Below are 19,712 nucleotides of genomic sequence, written 5' to 3'. Positions count from 1 at the left end.
CATAATTTTCCTTCCTCATGATGCCATCTATTTTGTGAAGTGCACCAGTCCCTCCTGCAGCAAAGCACCCCCACAGCATGATGCTGCCACCCCCGTGCTTCACGGCTGGGATGGTGTTCTTCGGCTTGCAAGCGTCCACCTTTTTCCTCCAAACATAACGATGGTCATTATGGCCAAACAGTTCTATTTTTGTTTCATCAGACCAGAGGACATTTCTCCAAAAAGTACGATCTTTGTCCCCATGTGCAGTTGCAAACTGTAGTCTGGCTTTTTTTATGGTGTTTTTGGAGCAGTGGCTTCTTCCTTGCTGAGTGGCCTTTCAGGTTATGTTGATATAGATACTTTTGTACCCGTTTCCTCCAGCATCTTCACAAGGTCCTTTGCTGTTGTTCTGGGATTGATTTGCACTTTTCGCACCAAAGTACGTTCATCTCTAGGAGACAGAACGCATCTCCTTCCTGAGCGATATGACGGCTGCGTGGTCCCATGGTGTTTATACTTGCGTACTATTGTTTGTACAGATGAACGTAGTACCTTCAGGCGTTTGGAAATTGCTCCCAAAGATTAACCAGACTTATTGAGGTCTACAATTTTTTGGCTAATTTCTTTTGATTTTCCCATGATGTCAAGCAAAGAGGCACTGAGTTTGAAGGTAGGCCTTGAAATACATCCACAGGTACACCTCCAATTGACACAAATGATGTCAATTAGCCTATCAGAAGCTTCTAAAGCCATTTTCCAAGCTGTTTAAAGGCACAGTCAACTTAGTGTATGTAAACTTTTGACCCACTGGAATTGTGATACAGTGAATTATAAGTGAAATAATCTGTCTGCAAATAATTGTTGGAAAAATTACTTGTGTCATGCACAAAGTAGATGTCCTAACCGACTTGCCAAAACTATAGTTTGTTAACAAGAAATTTGTGGAGTGGTTGAAAAACGAGTTTTAATGACTCCAGCCTAAGTGTATGTAAACTTCCAACTTCAACTGTATACCACACAAATTAGTCTATACTTTACAATAACTTACCCTTTTTAAAATGAACACAAAACACTCACTGTTAAACTCATTTAGCAGATATAACAGAAAATCTGTATCAAAAATATTCAGAGAAAATACATTTTTACTTTGGGAGTAAATATAATTTAACTTAGAGGCATTTTTTCTGACTCCTTCCCTTGATGGCTTTTTCTTTTCTTCGATAAAATTGATAAAAACAAGAAGAAAAAGGAAAAACATAAGAAAGTATTTGCATGTCTCTCTATGTTCAGATAGACCCACAGTATCTATTTTCAAATCTTCCAGTTTACTTTTCTTGGGACTCTGTATGCCTTTCCAGAAAATAGTGTCTGTTGAAGTTCAGATCTTCATAATCCTTCTATTGTTTGATGCTTAACAGCGTGTTTCAATAGATCTCTAGAAAACGCCTTTATGATGCTTTTCTTTTGAAAAAAGACATCTCTGGCCGCACCGTTTTGTGCAAAATAAAAACATAGATTGACAGGTACATTAGAAAATGAGCATTAGATTGACTCATCTATGATAATACTGAACAATATATACAATTAAATCACTCAATATAATGTTGTACTGTTTTCCTTTGTCAATTGTACAATAAATGCATCAGAAATATTTGTACCAACAATTTCCTCATATATAGAATCTCATTATTTTCCACAAGGACAAGCTAGCTGCTGCTACATCACAGCTATTATTTTGCAGCTAGGTTCCTCCATTCTTTCTTGTACTTCTTTCACTGTCAGTATCATGGTGGTGGTCAAGGTGGAAGGGGTGATGACTGATCGTTGCACCAATCCAGTTGGACTAAGTACCAAGCTGTTTAACAGAGTGGACAACGGTCGCTTCTAATGCACACACAGCTAACTAGTAGCAGTTCCACAACCGGCTACACTGAAACCCATTGGCTAGATGGACCGCTACCCAGAAGGCCACTGAAGTAACGGATCCACACATTCACTGTCATCTGGAGATCTTCCTCCTCTTGGGTTTAGGGGTCTTGACTTGTCGGTCTCTCTGTGACATCTGGTGCACCAAAGAAATGGGGAAAAAAAGGAAAACCATCTTTAGAGACTGTAGACAAACACATTTGGACACACAAAGGTCATGTCTATAGAGGTGTGTACGTACAGTACACGTAACCAAATAATATGAATCTACCCATGATGTTTAGATGTCAGAGTACTCACATTGCCTGTCATCTTATCCAGCTCGCTCATAGCCTCCTGTATAGCAGCTTCTAGGTGGTTATTCCATTTTCCCCCACTGTAAGAAAGAGAACGTATTTGTATTACTGTATCCTCATCTGATAAAACAATATCCAGGGACAGAATAAAGCATATCCATCTAGGGCAACAATTCTCAACTGGTGGGTTGCGACAAATTTGGGTCACAGGAGGTTTTGAATGGGTTGCGAGTGTAGAGTATATAAATAATAAGATATATATATATATATATATATATATATATATACACATACATACATACACACACACACATATATATACATATATATACATATATACATACACACATATATATATATACAGTGGGGAGAACAAGTATTTGATACACTGCCGATTTTGCAGGTTTTCCTACTTACAAAGCATGTAGAGGTCTGTAATTTTTATCATAGGTACACTTCAACTGTGAGAGATGGAATCTAAAACAAAAATCCAGAAAATCACATTGTATGATTTTTAAGTAATTAATTTGCATTTTATTGCAGGACATAAGTATTTGATCACCTACAAACCAGTAAGAATTCCGGCTCTCACAGACCTATTAATTTTTCTTTAAGAAGCCCTTCTGTTCTCCATTCATTACCTGTATTAACTGCACCTGTTTGAACTCGTTACCTGTATAAAAGACACCTGTCCACACACTCAAACAGACTCCAACCTCTCCACAATGGCCAAGACCAGAGAGCTGTGTAAAAACATCAGGGATAAAATTGTAGACCTGCACAAGGCTGGGATGGGCTACAGGACAATAGGCAAGCAGCTTGGTGAGAAGGCAACAACTGTTGGCGCAATTATTAGAAAATGGAAGAAGTTCAAGATGACGGTCAATCACCCTCGGTCTGGGGCTCCATGCAAGATCTCACCTCGTGGGGCATCAACGATCATGAGGAAGGTGAGGGATCAGCCCAGAACTACACGGCAGGACCTGGTCAATGACCTGAAGAGAGCTGGGACCACAGTCTCAAAGAAAACCATTAGTAACACACTACGCCGTCATGGATTAAAATCCTGCAGTGCACGCAAGGTCCCCCTGCTCAAGCCAGCGCATGTCCAGGCCCGTCTGAAGTTTGCCAATGACCATCTGGATGATCCAGAGGAGGAATGGGAGAAGGTTATGTGGTCTGATGAGACAAAAATAGAGCTTTTTGGTCTAAACTCCACTCGCCGTGTTTGGAGGAAGAAGAAGGATGAGTACAACCCCAAGAACACCATCCCAACCGTGAAGCATGGAGGTGGAAACATCATTCTTTGGGGATGCTTTTCTGCAAAGGGGACAGGATGACTGCACCGTATTGAGGGGAGGATGGATGGGGCCATGTATCGCGAGATCTTGGACAACAACCTCCTTCCCTCAGTAAGAGCATTGAAGATGGGTCGGGGCTGGGTCTTCCAGCATGACAACGACCCGAAACTCACAGCCAGGGCAACTAAGGAGTGGCTCCGTAAGAAGCATCTCAAGGTCCTGGAGTGGCCTAGCCAGTCTCCAGACCTGAACCCAATAGAACATCTTTGGAGGGAGCTGAAAGTCCGTATTGCCCAGCGACAGCCCCGAAACCTGAAGGATCTGGAGAAGGTCTGTATGGAGGAGTGGGCCAAAATCTCTGCTGCAGTGTGTGCAAACCTGGTCAAGACCTACAGGAAACGTATGATCTCTGTAATTGCAAACAAAGGTTTCTGTACCAAATATTAAGTTCTGCTTTTCTGATGTATCAAATACTTATGTCATGCAATAAAATGCAAATTAATTACTTAAAAATCATACAATGTGATTTTCTGGATTTTTGTTTTAGATTCCGTCTCTCACAGTTGAAGTGTACATATGATAAAAAATTACAGACCTCTACATGCTTTGTAAGTAGGAAAACCTGCAAAATCGGCAGTGTATCAAATACTTGTTCTCCCCACTGTGTATATACATATATACATACACACACACACACACACACACACACACACATTTACATATACACAGGTGCAGCTCAATAAATTAGAATATTGTGGAAAAGTTAAGTAATTTCAATAATTCAATTGACAAAGTGAAACTCATATCGTGGATTAATTACACAAAAAGTGAAATAGTTAAAGCCTGTATGTTTTAATCTTGAGGATTACGGCTTACAGCTCATGAAAACCCCAAATTCAGTATCTCAGAAAATTAGAATAGTGAAAAAGTTCAATATTGTAGACTCAAGGTGTCACACTCTAATCAGCTAACTAACTCAAAACACCTGCAAAGGTTTACTGAGCCTTTAAATGGTATCTCAGTCCAGTTCAGTAGGCTTCACAATCATGGGGAAGACTGCTGACTTGACAGTTGTGCAGAAGATAGTCATCAACACACTCCACAAGGAGGGAAAGCCTCAAAAGATCATTGCTAAAGAAGCTGGCTGTTCACAGAGTGCTGTATTCAAGCATATTCATGGAAGTCGAGTGGAAGGAAGAAGTGTGGTAGGAAAAGGTGCACAAGCAACAAGGATAACCGGAGCCTTGAGAGGAGTGTCAAGCAAAGGCCATTCAAAAATGTGGGGGAGCTTCACAAGGAGGGGACTGAGGCAGGAGTCAGTGCATCAAGAGCCACCACGCACAGACGTATCCAGGAAATGGGCTACAACTGTCGCATTCCTCGTGTCAAGCCACTCCTGAACCAGAGGCAACGTCAGAAGCGTCTTACCTGGGCTAAGGAGAAAAATAACTGGTCTGTCGCTCAGTGGTCCAAAGTCCTCTTTTCAGATGAAAGTAAATTTTGCATTTCATTTGGCAATCAAGGTCCCAGAGTCTGGAGGAAGAGTGGAGAGGCACAGAATCCAAGTTGCTTAAAGTCCAGTGTGAAGTTTCCACAGTCAGTGATGATTTGGGGAGCCATGTCATCTTCGGTTGTTGGTCCACTGTGTTTCATCAAGTCCAAAGTCAACTCAAGCCATCTACCAGGAAATGTTAGAGCACTTCATGCTTCCTTCTGCTGACAAGCTTTATGGAGATGCTGATTTCATTTCCCAGCAGGACTTGGCACCTGCCCACATTGCAGAAGGTACCAATACCTGGTTCAATGACCATGGGATTACTGTGCTTGATTGGCCAGCAAACTCGCCTGATCTGAACCCCATAGAGAATTTATGGGGTATTGTCAAGAGGAAGATGAGACACGAGACCCAACAATGCAGATGAGCTGAAGGCCGCTATCGAAGCAACCTAGGCTTCCATAACACCTCAGCAGTGCCCCAGGCTGATCGACTCCATGCCACGCCGCATAGATGCAGTGATTCATGCAAAAGGAGCCCCAACCAAGTACTGACTGCATGTACAAGAACATACTTTTCAGAAGGCCGACATGTCTATTAAATTAAATTTTTTCACTGGTCTTATGTCATATTCTAATTTTCAGAGATACTGAATTTGGGGTTTTCATGAGCTGAAATTTTTTTCACTGGTCTTATGTCATATTCTAATTTTCAGAGATACTGAATTTGGGGTTTTCATGAGCTGTAAGCCGTAATCATCAAGATTAAAACAAATACAGGCTTGAACTATTTCACTTTTTTGTGTAATTAATCCACGATATGAGTTTCACTTTGTCAATTGAATTATTGAAATTACTTAACTTTTCCACAATATTCTAATTTATTGAGGTGCACCTGTATATATATATATATATATATATATATATATATATATATATATATATATATATATATATAAAAAAAAATAAAATATATTATTTTAATGAAATATACTCCAGTCTGAACTTAAACGACTAAACCCAGGTAGAACGGGTGTAGAAATTAGAATGAACCTATATATTTTTTTTAACCTCTGAACAATTGTTCTTCAATCACAGTATTTTCAATAGTTAATAGCAGCGCTATTTAGCAGATTTGGTTGATTTTGTGGTCTCAAACCAGTGAGCTTGACATTCTTCATCAAGAATATGGGCAAATTGGAATTATTGACAATGAAAAGATGGGACTGTTGTTCTCGTCATGTAATTGGTACATTTACTATCAATATTGCATTAAAGTTTTCCAGATTGCATTTTGGCAAAAATAATAAATTGTGATGTGAATATTGGAGCGCGACAGACAACCTGGTTCAATTTGGGTCCAGAGACAAAACCAGTTGAGAACCACTGATTTAGGGTAAGTAACTTACTTTCTAGTTATCTTGTTTGCTTTGTGTAGTGTCTCCAGATCCTCTGTTAGTGTCCTCTGGAAATTGTCTGACTCTATCTGAGGGCAAGTAGAAACAACATTACCAAACACTGACCGGGAGAATAAAACCAAAACTTTACCAAAGAATCATCTGCATTGACAGTGTTAAACAGCCAACGGAAACCAAAAGAACATTACCCTGTCCTCAGGACAGAAGTTCTAAATGAGTTTGCAGAATGACTCGTGTCAAAGCAATGACTTCATTTCACACTCAATAATCACAATGACTCAACTTCAATAAAGCCTTATTGTCTGATGACTAACTTGCAAGCTACTTTAATTAACACAAGAAAAGACAAAAGAGAATTCAACAGTTTTCTACTTAAAAGAGACAGCATCTTCTCCTACCCTTCCAAACTGCTTTCAATTTCTGATTTACACAACACAAGGGGTCAGATTAATTCAAATAGCTGTCCACACATAGGCCTATAAAAAAAGATGGGTGTGGCAAATTCATCCACCACTCCATATTATCTGTACGGTCAAACTAGGCATGAAACCAAACTGAAATAACACCTAGTCCAAATGTTCGCCTAAATAATGTGGGTAAATCCAGGAAAAATGTAATATAAAAGCACATTCCCCCAATCCCAAATTGAAGTGCCTAGACAGTAGCTTTGAAAATAACTAAAACAAAGCACAATAAATTCAAGCAATGGATGTCGACAGACGTGAAAATGGGGGTGAAACGACCTCTAATTCTTTGGCGTCTCTGAGGCCTTTGGCAGTGCCGCAGAGCAGAACTCGTTTTTGAATGCAGAACACCGGAGTTCTTCTCTCTCCCTGCCATGCTCTTTGTGAAGAATATAATATCCTTCAGGGACATGCCATACCTACTGTCTGCACATTTTAAAACTCCTCTCTTATACAAAGCATTATCTTGCCATCATTAAAAAAAACCTACAAAGGTCATGTGCACAATAGTAGTAGCAGCAAAAGCGTAATGTAAAATTGTGTTGAAACTGAGGGTGGAATTGTGGCGGAGACCTCCACTTCCTTATGTGATGTAGTCATGTGACCAATCATAATCACACAACACTGACAATACAATAATCTCACTTTTCCCTGTATGCTGTTCACCATCCCAGGGGAGTACATGTGCCCCTCGCTCCCCATCTTGCCTGGCCATGTAGGGAAGCCTTTGCCCTGGCCCCAGAGCAGCTCTCCCGGGTAGTGGGTCTGAGTTATTGGCCTGTGGTGGAGCTGGAGACCCTCACTGGAGGAGGTTGAGTCCCCAGGCCTCAGGTCCTCCTCGCCGCTCAGGCTCCCGTTCAGGTGCCCATTGTAATACCTGTTGTAGCAGTGACCGTTGAGTTGGCCGTGGAGTTGGCCTTGGAGTTGGCCGTTCAGATGTCCGTTCAGATGTCCGTTGAAGAGGCTGTAGTCCTTGGTGCAGTGGCCCTCTGGTGGGGACAGGCTGGGGTGTCTGGGTCTTCCCGAGGTGCGGCCCCTACCGTTGCCGTTCATATGGGCATACAGGCCACTGGGGACCTGCAGTGGTGTTTGATCCTGGGGGCCTAAGTGGGCCTGACCTTTGGGCCTCTCTGGGTAGGTGCCGTTTCTGCTCTGGGCTAAGGAAAGCTGTTGGAGGAGCTCGTCATCACGCCACAGACCAGCCTGCTCCTGGCCCTCCGCCTCCCCATCCCATTGTCTTCTCTGGGCTCCACGTCGAGGTGAGCGGAATCTTGTAGGAGATTCCATGGCAACGGGGGAGAAGCTGTTGTTGTTCCGTTCAGGGGTCTTCTTGCGGGGCCGGCCCACCTTGGGATGGTGTCGGTTCTCTGGCACTGGCTCCTGATATGAGCGGAGGGGGCCGGTGTGGATGACAGAGTTGATCGCATGGGAGAGGTCGACAGGCTCGCAGACAACAGTAGCAGCGAAGGTACCGCTACCACCCGTTGATGTAATGGCATTAGACGTGCTCTTGCTGGCCGTGCCCATCACTGCCCTGTGGATGGGATCAATAACTTCTCCCCCACCACTGTGAAGACCTTGGGCAGCCTGGTATTCTCGATGACCCTCCTGTAGGCAAGGGGCACCGGGTTGGGACATGGACATAATCCCTGGTCGACTCATTATAGTTCTGTTGGGCAGTGGAATCCTCTCAGGCAAACCCCCCTGTAACAAAAAGAGAGGAAGAGAGGCAGTCACATTGACAACAATAATCATCCTTAAAATACAACCAACATCCAAATACACAGAAAGTAAGAGAAAATAGGACTCAAACAGATGGAGAACACATCAGACAGACCTGGAAGCTCTGAAGGAGGCTGTTCATGGGGTTGGAGGCAACACCATCAGGGAGAGGGGCATCAGGATGGGAGCCGTGGCCCTGGAACCTGTGGTGCTGCTGGCCCTGTATGGAGTGCCGGCCCGGACCCTGAACAAGCTGTTGCTGCTGCTGTCTCTGTTGTTGCAGTGTATTGGCCTGGCTGCTCCTGATGAGAGACTGGAGACTCTCCTCTTGGGCCTGCCTCAGCTCACAGCTCAGAGAACTACTGACCTCAACTGTACAAAGGGAGGGAGAGAGAGAGAGGAGAGACAGAGGAGACAGGAGAAAGACAGAGGAGACAGTAGAGAGAGGTGTGAGAGATTAAAAAGAAACAAGAGGGGTGAGAAAATTGGGAGAATGAGGAGTGAAGTGAGGGAGAGTAGAGCAGAGGGAGATCTGATTATGAGGAGTGAAGTCAGGGAGAGTAGAGCAGAGGGAGATCTGATTATGAGGAGTGAAGTGAAGGAGAGTAGAGGGAGATATGATTATAAGGAGTGAAGTCAGGGATTAGGTGTGTAGATGGAGATCTGATCATGAGGAGTGAAGTGGGGGATTAGGTGTGTAGAGGGAGATCTGATTATGAGGAGTGAAGTGAGGGAGGGTAAAGGGAGATCTGATTATGAGGAGTGAAGTGAGGGAGGGTAGAGGGAGATCTGATTATGAGGAGTGAAGTGAGGGAGGGTAGTGGGAGATCTGATTATGAGGAGTGAAGTGAGGGAGAGTAGAGGGAGATCTGATTATGAGGAGTGAAGTGAGGGATTAGGTGTGTAGAGGGAGATCTGATTATGAGGATTGAAGTGAGGGATTAGGTGTGTAGAGGGAGATCTGATTATGAGGATTGAAGTGAGGGATTAGGTGTGTAGAGGGAGATCTGATTATGAGGAGTGAAGTGAGGGAGGGTAGAGGGAGATCTGATTATGAGGAGTGCAGTGAGGGATTAGGTGTGTAGAGGGAGATCTCATTATGAGGATTGAAGTGAGGGATAGTAGAGGGAGATCTGATTATGAGGAGTGAAGTGAGGGATTAGGTGTGTAGAGGGAGATCTGATCATGAGGAGTGAAGTGAGGGAGAGTAGAGGGAGATCTGATTATGAGGAGGGAAGTGAGGGATTAGGTGTGTAGAGGGAGATCTGATTATGAGGAGTGAAGTGAGGGATTAGGTGTGTAGAGGGAGATCTGATCATGAGGACAACACCGCTCCACGCTAACTGAGGTTTTTCAAAGATAAGCAAACACAGTGAAGTCGGAGGAACTTGGCAAACTACAGACAACAACGGGAGACCTAATAGACTGACTCTGTGACGATCACAAAAAGCAGGGGATTCTCTGAGAGGAAGTAGTGAAGGGGGATCACTTGGGGATAGCACAATCACTCCAAATAAGACAATTACTTGTGGTAATTGAAAGAGGATGTGTTGAAATACAAAGAGACGGTAAAAGAGAGTAGTGTAGGTCGCAAAAACAAACAAGCCCAGAATGTACTCCCATTTACTTCCCTTGATTTGTGAGGAATTGATTGAACAAATACGAAAGGAAAACGAAACCGACAAGTGAGAAAATAAAGAATATGCTGTAATGAAAACTAAGAGGTCAACTGTGGTTCATTTGGGCTTTCCTGACTACAGACAAACTTCAGACCAATTATAGGTGTTTTAGATAAGATGGCCACTGACTCTTAAATCAATGGGGATATAAATCTTGAACGTACACTTCTAGAACTCGAGCAATAGGCCTAGATGGATATCCATACATTACCTCAACACTGTGTCAACAAGGATATGGTGTATAACAGGAGAAGTAGTCAATAATAGCAGTCAGTGACAACATTAGGAGTCTATTGCTATTGAAATAAAGGTTCATTTAACAAAAACAGATGACAAACCTCAACAAAGTAGCCAGTAGCCACCATGATCCGCTAACTTTGATGGTTTCGGAGAACATTTGCTGAATCCACAGAGCTTGGACAGGAAGTGAATGTGATCATATGTGTGGAGCTCCTGTATCGAAACAGAAATGCATCCCATGTTTATGGATGTGTGGCATGTCTCTCACTGTAAGGGCATTGGCTTGTCCAGGTGCTAGTGCTCCCTACTCTCTGGCAGATAGCTATTGACTTGACATTACTATGAAAGTGCATAAAATACAAGATTCCACCTACTGTAATTAGCTTACGCTAAAGGGTTCATCTGTCTAGATACATTTGACTCCTGATAATTGCACATCAAAGGAAATGCAATTTCCCTTCAAGGGGAGTGCAGCTCACTAGTCCCAATTCAAATTCTAAAATGTTTGTGGCACTGCCTGCTATCTGCATTCACAACAATCCCAAGCCGTTGCATACATCAGGAGTCGACTGTACGTCATATAATCAGACTAGAGCTAAGAGAATGTATCTAGACTAAATGCCATTACTAGCCTTTGCTTAGTACTTATCACTTCAAAATAAAAGGAGAGAGACAATAAGTATCTGGTGGCAGAGCAGGTCTTCTAATAATCTACCCAACCACCTACAACCATTAAGATTAGAGCTGGGACGATACACCAAAAATGATCCACACCGACCATACCCATCACTTATCGCAGGCATTTTTGCTGATATCGTTCATTGCGAAAAGTAGCCTATCCTAGAGAAATGTGAAGTTTGAAATTAGTTTGCTAATATGGGTGATTGTTAAAGAGACAATTGATGTCTACAACCATCAAACCAGTAGTAGTAGTTTAAAGGATAATAATAAAAACTGTGGTCCACATTCATGTTATAAACATTCTATTTATCATTACCGCAACAATTTATTGCAATACGGATTTTTATCCATATGACCCAGCTCTAATTAAGATCAAATCCCCATCTCAGGAATTCAGATTAATATTATATCACTTGTTTACCAGAGCCGCTGCTCTCATTTTCTGTGACCGTCTTGCCCATCCTTCGCTCTCTAAGCGCAGGACTGTAGGTTCCTAGAGGCTAGCTCGAGGACACAGAGACAGCGACATTAGCCAAGAGGACACACACAGCCGTCTGATACACGAACCAGTGACGCGTGGCTAGTGGCTCTTCTTGGGCTCTCTGTCACAGACTGTCACCCTTGGCAATGCAGAGGCCTGGCCGCAGACGACAGAGGACATTGGAAGGAAATGCATTCCACAACACTGCGGTCGCATTGTAGATAGCACTAATGTAGATAGCAACTAGGCCTAATGTTTACAGTAGAACAACTTCTAGCATAATACTTGATAATCTCACTTGGTGAGTGTTGTTTTGTCTTCTGTCATTTCATACAATGAGAGTAATTACACTGAGGATTGTATACAGAGAAACACGTATCATGATCATAATAGCCAAGATGGAGAGTTGGGTGTCGGGTCAAAGCATTGTTGAAAAGATGACTTAGTTTAGCTGAAAATGGGTTAAAGAAATTAGAGCCCAAACAAAAAAGCATGAACAATAAGGCCTGATGTGAGAAATACAAGTTGAAAAACATATCAGAAATGTTTTATCTGCCTGCTTGTACAAAATGTTTGCCTTTAAAAGAAGTCTTGCACAGGCTTAAAATACATCACTTTTATTTGGCTATGCAGCAGAAAATGTTTTGCAGTCAGCTCTATGTTGAAAGCTACTAAAAGAGCACAAGTGACAAAGACTGCAACAAAATGAGACTGAACTGAATGAAAAGGACAAGGAGTTATGCAAAAAGATGGTCATATTCATAAGGTAGCCTAATACAAAATAGTAGCTTTTTGCCCAAACATCTATATTGCTCACCTTGTGATCATTGTAATAAAGTAAGCTACTGTATATCCAAATATTTGAATTACTACGACAAAAACTATACCAGAGTTCTCCATAATGGGGCACAACACAAATTACTGTCCTTCGCGTAACCGCAAAAAAAGTGTAGGTAGAGACTATTGACTTAAAACGTCATAATATAAATCTATGATTTTGCTACAAAGGATAAGAGGACAAAAGTCAACAAAATCAAGAAGAAACAGCTGCTTACCTGACTTAGAGGGGGCTTGGACACTGCCATTGGACATCATGGGAGGCAATCCTGCCCTGCCTCTGAAGTGGGGGTTGCCTTGCGCCTGGGATGGTTTCTGATAATGTCCAAACTGCTGCTGCTGGTGAGAGTTTGGGTTGCTCTGCATTGACCCCATGGCTGCATGTTGTCCACCACCGTAGCCCAGCACCCCAAAGTTCCCAGCTAAGGCGGGTTCCTGCATTTGGTTCATTGGCCCGTTGAACTGCTCCATGTTTAGATCCTGGCCTGAAATCTGACCTTCACTGTTCATGTTCTGGAAGCCAGGGACCATCGCTCTGCCCTGGAGTTGAGGCCCCTGCGAGCTCTGCTGCAAAGCTGACATACGAGGCAAAGCTTCCTCCAAGAAGGGTGATTTGCCAGATCGGGCCAGGCTGTGGCCCACATGGCTTGGCCCATTATGGGCACTCTGGTGGCTCATGGATTGGAGCAGCTGGGCCATGGAGGTGTTTGGGGGCAGGCTACCCTGCTGCAACATTCTCCTCAAAGGCTCTGGAAAGCTAGATGAAATAGATCCAGAGCCACCCATCGGATGCTTGAGCACGTCGAAAGCCCTGTCATTGTTGATGCCACCACCGCTGACATCATTGGACAGTTTCCGCTTGCGATTCGCCTCTCTCTGCTGAGCCATACCCATGAGTTTGTCTCTTAATGCTGCTCTTCCAGTTTGACCCTCGCTCGCCAACGGCCCAGGATTAGGTAGATATCTCTGGTTTAAAGTGCTGTGTCCATCTAGGTTCCCACCTCTGCCTCCACCAACCAGCCCTGGGTGTCCCAAACTGCTGCCACTGTGAGCCTCTGTGCCTGCAGCCGCTGCGCTGTCGGGATGTTTGTTTTGATTTACTAGCTGTGCTTTGGCTGCGGCTGACAGAAGACTGCTGGCTGGGAAGGAAGCAGGATTCTGTTGATCTAGCATCTGGTTAAGGGGCATTCCTACCGAGTGATTCCTTTGAAGGACACTATCAGATCCGGGAGCTGGAGGGCACATGGAGTTGGAATGCCTGCTTAGACTACTGTTCATCCTCCCTGGAAGGTAGTTGGGGTTATCGTTCAAGTGATGGAGTTTGTCCATCTTATATGCAGAATTTGGGGGCATTGCAGGTCGAGGGGACCCCAAGGAGGCCCGAGGGGAGCGGGGATGTGGCTTTGAACCCCCACAAGGTACCTGGAGCCCCGTGGGGTGAGCAAAGCTCCCATGTTCAGAAGAACCGGAGGAACAACGTGAGCGGTGGGGTGACTCCTCCACCCTGGCAAGGACAGGCCCAGCCATATGTACCGGGGACACGATAGGTGAGGACGAGACAGATGGGGCAGGGTGGTGCTGGACCCTCTGGCCATGCCCAACAGGTCCAGACTTCCCAGTTGGCAAAGGCAGGTTGCTGGGCAAAGGGACACTGGCAGGGGGAATGTTTACATTCATTGGAGGTACCTGAGAATGACCAGATACGTTTGGCACTAAGGGACCCTGGCTTGGAATGGGGTCCAGGATACCAAGAGGGTCCTTCTCAGAGGAGGGAGGGAGCTGAGACAGGGACAAGTGTGACTGTGGGTGTGGATGGCATGCAGGCTGGGGCTTATGTTGAAAGTCGTTGTGGGGGAAGCTGCAGGAGGGCTTCTGCATATTGGGGCTTTTGGCATTGATGGGTACATTAGTCCTTCCTACTATGGGACACGAGGGCTGGGTGGCCGAAGGCGAGCCGTGGAGCAGAACACTAGGTGGTGAGAGAGGTGTAAAACGATCACCGTTCATATGGGTAGAGCCTGGGCTGCAAGCTCCATGAAAACCAAGCATGTTGGGGTCAGGACTCCCCAGAAGTTCAGTCCTTGGGGAGGGAGTCCCATCACCATAATGCTGTGAGCCACATGAGGTGGAGGACGAGTGGTTGAGCAGGACACTGCGGCTGCGATAGGGTGACCGTTGTTGGCTACTGCGATCACCTCCCCCAGCCTTGTCCTGCTGTAACCAGAGTACGGATCTCTCTGAGGAGGAGAACCCAGTTCATGGTTATAGTACCGTTGACCATACATAGCCATCTTGTTGGGTGGACCATCGTGCATATTGTTCTTTATTGCTGGATGACTCATGGGACCCACAGTCTTCGTACCTGCAAATCAGAGTAATATTGTTGATATTAGTCATCTCAGTTAGCAGGCATCTTAGTTTTGTCAAGTTTATATTACAGATCAAAATTTAGATGATTCTGAGTAATTCACTCTGCATTTTCCATTCTGACCTTGCAAATATACAAACAGTGCTGAATTGACAACAAACACCCTATATTTAGAGCAAACGGTTAGAAAACAGCAGCCAAGCAGACTGAATGTTATGGAAATATAATCTAGCTGATATGTGTATGCATGTTCAGACAGTGTCACATTTCTGCTTCTCTTTTATAACACAATGCTGACAGGGCAGAATGCAGCACAGCAGCAGTAAAAACACTGCACAGAGCAGAGCATTTCTGACGGAGCTGATCTCAATCTGTCATAAACATATTGTCTTTCATTTTAATTTCTCCATGGCATATGGAAAAATGGAACAAAACTTAATGAATGCACAGATGCTCATGTCATTATATCTAGTGACACCCATTGGAGCGTAAAAGCAATTGAATGGCAATCAAATGCTGTAAGATCTCAAAGCACTGGTGAGTATAGGCCTATTTCTGAAAGTGATTAGATATGAGATATTGAACTTCATTATCAACCAATAAGCTATATGAATGGTTCGATTTTTATAATATAAATAATAATAGCCATTTAGCAGACGCTTTTATCCAAAGCGACTTAGTCATGGGTGCATACGTTTCACATATTGGTGGCCCCGGGAATCGAACCCACTATCCTGGCGTTGCAAGCACCATGTTTTACCAACAGAGCTACAGAGGACCAGGGGGCTAGTTTGCCTCTCAAACTGAGAAACAACTTCCACATACCAGTGCCACCACCCTGACTTGCCAGAGCCAGCGAGGGGTGCGGTGACTCCATGTTCCTGTGCAGAGTTGCCGTGGCGATGATCTTCCTCTTGTGGAGACACAGCTTGGTGGCATCGGCTCGTGCATCCTCAGCCATCCTATGCTTGACAGCCGCCCCGGGGTCAAAGTTGAATATCTGAGGGGAGTGAAAGGTGTTAGCGTGTGTACGTGGCTACTCCTACAACATACACGTGTTACCTCTCTCCTCCAGCCCTGGCTACAGTTAGAAGTGGGTTAGTGTTCAGTAGAGTGTGCAGTGTATTTTCCCATGAACTTTATGACCCATCTACCAGGAGTGGCCCCATCACACACCCACAAAACACCTCCAGGCTGGCTCACCTTGTGAATGGTGAGAGGACACTCCAGGCCACACTTGCAGGTGCCATCAGTCAGCAGGTAGCGCTTCACCTGGTCCAGACAGGCTAGCACTGAGCCACTGGGACTGGGAAGCGGAAGAGGAGAAATTCTGTGACTGACCAATGTTTAACGGTATACAGTAGCACAACCATACAGTCTCTACATAAAGACAGTCTGCATCAGAAATGGCCCCCTATTGCATACAGTAGTTTCCTATTCCCTGCAGTGGTTCTGGTCAAAAGTAGTGCACTATAGGGTAGCATATCGGACACAACCATTGACATCAAATTACATCAAAGGGCCTGGATAGAGTACATCAGTCAAAGCAAAAAAGCAAAGCTCCCAAAACATAGGAGGAGCACATTAACATGACAACGGCTCACCTCACAATGACAACAAGAGTGTCATCCGCTTAAAAGGCTTGTTTCCTGAGAAGAAAACATTAATTTACAAGCATGCGTCACAAAAAAAATAATCTTAAATGAAAGTAAGGGAGTGAAAAGCGTCTGGCGTGTGGAATTATGGCGCCATAAAACACAGATCCCGACAGCGTTTCAGTTTTTCAGAGGACACAATTTTCTCTGTATGTTACAGTCACTGTTCTCAAACATGCTTCTCCTCAAGGCCATGTAGCCCAGATCTGCCCACCAGAGAGGGAATATACTTCATATAAAGAGAGGGAAGGAGGCAATATTAGACTCTCTGGAAGGGGTTGTGCTTGACTGGCCCTGGTATTGAAACGCTTCCCTTCACTAAAGCCCATGGACAGACAATGCATATAAAGGTATTTTTCTTCCTATCAATAAAAGGCCACAACACGGACTACGGCTTTATTGCGGTCAGCCTTATTAGGGTAAAAGATCGATATGACAAGTAGGAATGTGCATCTTTCCCATTCAAGACGATTGAACACGTATCTAGATACATGGTCTCCAATACAATATATTTTAGTTTGAAACGATTGTGCGATTCGGTTTGGTTAGAAAACGAATCGATGCGATGTGATATGATGCACTAACACTTGTTGAATAAACATGAATTTCCATTCTAAGTTAACATCTGCTGCTGATGGAGCTCATGAGCTGGACCTGTCTGAGCTGGACCAGTCTGAGCTGGACCAGTCTGAGCTGGACCAGTCTGAGCTGGACCAGTCTGAGCTGGACCTGTCTGAGCTGGACCAGTCTGAGCTGGACCAGTCTGAGCTGGACCAGTCTGAGCTGGACCTGTCTGAGCTGGACCTGTCTGAGCTGGACCAGTCTAAGCTGGACCAGTCTGAGCTGGACCTGTCTGAGCTGGACCTGTCTGAGCTGGACCTGTCTGAGCTGGACCTGTCTGAGCTGGACCTGTCTGAGCTGACTTCTGTGTGTGTGTGTGTAAATGATGTAAGTCCATAACCACATTTCAATCCAGTTTTTTATTTTATTTAACCTTTATTTAACCAGGTAAGCCAGTTGAGAACAAGTTCTCATTTACAACTGCGACCTGGCCAAGATAAAGCAAAGCAGTGCGATAAAAACAACAGAGTTACATATGGGGTAAACAAAACATAAAGTCAAAAAATACAACAGAAAATATATATACAGTGGGGAGAACAAGTATTTGATACACTGCCGATTTTGCAGGTTTTCCTACTTACAAAGCATATTGAGGTCTGTAATTTTTATCATAGGTACACTTCAACTGTGAGAGACGGAATCTAAAACAAAAATCCAGAAAATCACATTGTATGATTTAATTAATTTGCATTTTATTGCATGACATAAGTATTTGATCACCTACCAACCAGTAAGAATTCCAGCTCTCACAGACCTGTTAGTTTTTCTTTAAGAAGCCCTCCTGTTCTCCACTCATTACCTGTATTAACTGCACCTGTTTGAACTCGTTACCTGTATAAAAGACACCTGTCCACACACTCAATCAAACAGACTCCAACCTCTCCACAATGGCCAAGACCAGAGAGCTGTGTAAGTATATCAGGGATAAAATTGTAGACCTGCACAAGGCTGGGATGGGCTACAGGACAATAGGCAAGCAGCTTGGTGAGAAGGCAACAACTGTTGGCGCAATTATTAGAAAATTGAAGAAGTTCAAGATGATGGTCAATCACCCTCGGTCTGGGGCTCCATGCAAGATCTCACCTCGTGGGGCATCAATGATCATGAGGAAGGTGAGGGATCAGCCCAGAACTATACGGCAGGACCTGGCCAATGACCTGAAGAGAGATGGGACCACAGTCTCAAAGAAAACCATTAGTAACACACTACGCCGTCATGGATTAAAATCCTGCAGCGCACGCAAGGTCCCCTTGCTCAAGCCAGCGCATGTCCAGGCCCGTCTGAAGTTTGCCAATGACCATCTGGATGATCCAGAGGAGGAATGGGAGAAGGTCATGTGGTCTGATGAGACAAAAATATAGCTTTTTGGTCTAAACTCCACTCGCCGTGTTTGGAGGAAGAAGAAGGATGAGTACAAACCCAAGAACACCATCCCAACCATGAAGCATGGAGGTGGAAACATCATTCTTTGGGGATGCTTTTCTGCAAAGGGGACAGGACGACTGCACCGTATTGAGGGGAGGATGGATGGGGCCATGTATCGTGAGATCTTGGCCAACAACCTCCTTCCCTCAGTAAGAGCATTGAAGACGGGTCGTGGCTGGGTCTTCCAGCATGACAACGACCCGAAACACACAGCCAGGGCAACTAAGGAGTGGCTCCGTAAGAAGCATCTCAAGGTCCTGGAGTGGCCTAGCCAGTCTCCAGACCTGAACCCAATAGAAAATCTTTGGAGGGAGCTGAAAGTCCGTATTGCCCAGTGACAGCCCTGAAACCTGAAGGATCTGGAGAAGGTCTGTATGGAGGAGTGGGCCAAAATCCCTGCTGCAGTGTGTGCAAACCTGGTCAAGACCTACAGGAAACGTATGATCTCTGTAATTGCAAACAAAGGTTTCTGTACCAAATATTAAGTTCTGCTTTCCTGATGTATCAAATACTTATGTCATGCAATAAAATGCAAATTAATTACTTAAAAATCATACAATGTGATTTTCTGGATTTTTTGTTTTAGATTCCGTCTCTCACAGTTAAAGTGTACCTATGATAAAAAATTACAGACCTCTACATGCTTTGTAAGTAGGAAAACCTGCAAAATCGGCAGTGTATCAAATACTTGTTCTCCCCACTGTATACAGTGTGTGCGAATGTAGTAAGTTATGGAGGTAAGGCAATAAATAGGCCATAGTGCAAAATAGTTACAATTCCGTATTAACACTGGAATGATAGATGTGCAAAAGATTATGTGCAAATAGAGATACTGGGGTGCAAATTAGCAAAATAAATAACAATATGATGAGGTAGTTGGGTGGGCTAATTACAGATGGGCTGTGTACAGGTGCAGTGATCGGTAAGCTGCTCTGACAACTGACGCTTAAAGTTAGTGAGGGAGATAAGAGTCTCCAGCTTCAGAGATGCGCGTAAAATCATAAAAAAAAAAAGAAGAAAACTCACTACAGCTGTGATGGAAACAGGAAGTTTCGGTGTAATTTTATAAATGCCGACAGAATTTGTTCGTTCAAAATAGTGGGATCGTGTTATGTCCGTAAA

The 19,712-nt window shown here is 44.0% G+C and overlaps 1 protein-coding gene across 1 annotated transcript in view; it reads right to left on the bottom strand.

The window, feature by feature from the left end:
- Window positions 1–1,393: 1,393 nt before the first annotated feature.
- The window catches only part of LOC121554959 (methyl-CpG-binding domain protein 5), a 38,493-nt gene continuing 20,174 nt past the window's right edge, over window positions 1,394–19,712 (bottom strand). Inside the window, 9 exon segments of the mRNA XM_041868676.2 lie at window positions 1,394–2,044; window positions 2,209–2,284; window positions 6,409–6,485; window positions 7,527–8,585; window positions 8,719–8,975; window positions 12,740–14,646; window positions 14,649–14,883; window positions 15,715–15,889; window positions 16,093–16,195. Coding sequence (XP_041724610.2) covers window positions 1,982–2,044; window positions 2,209–2,284; window positions 6,409–6,485; window positions 7,527–8,585; window positions 8,719–8,975; window positions 12,740–14,646; window positions 14,649–14,883; window positions 15,715–15,889; window positions 16,093–16,195 — 3,952 coding nt within the window. The 3' untranslated portion in view covers window positions 1,394–1,981.

The sequence above is a fragment of the Coregonus clupeaformis genome, chromosome 40 (genome assembly GCF_020615455.1).
Source record: "Coregonus clupeaformis isolate EN_2021a chromosome 40, ASM2061545v1, whole genome shotgun sequence".
NCBI classification, from domain to species: Eukaryota; Metazoa; Chordata; class Actinopteri; order Salmoniformes; family Salmonidae; genus Coregonus; species Coregonus clupeaformis.
Note: the sequence above shows the minus strand (reverse complement) of the source record. Positions and strands in the feature narration are given on the sequence as shown.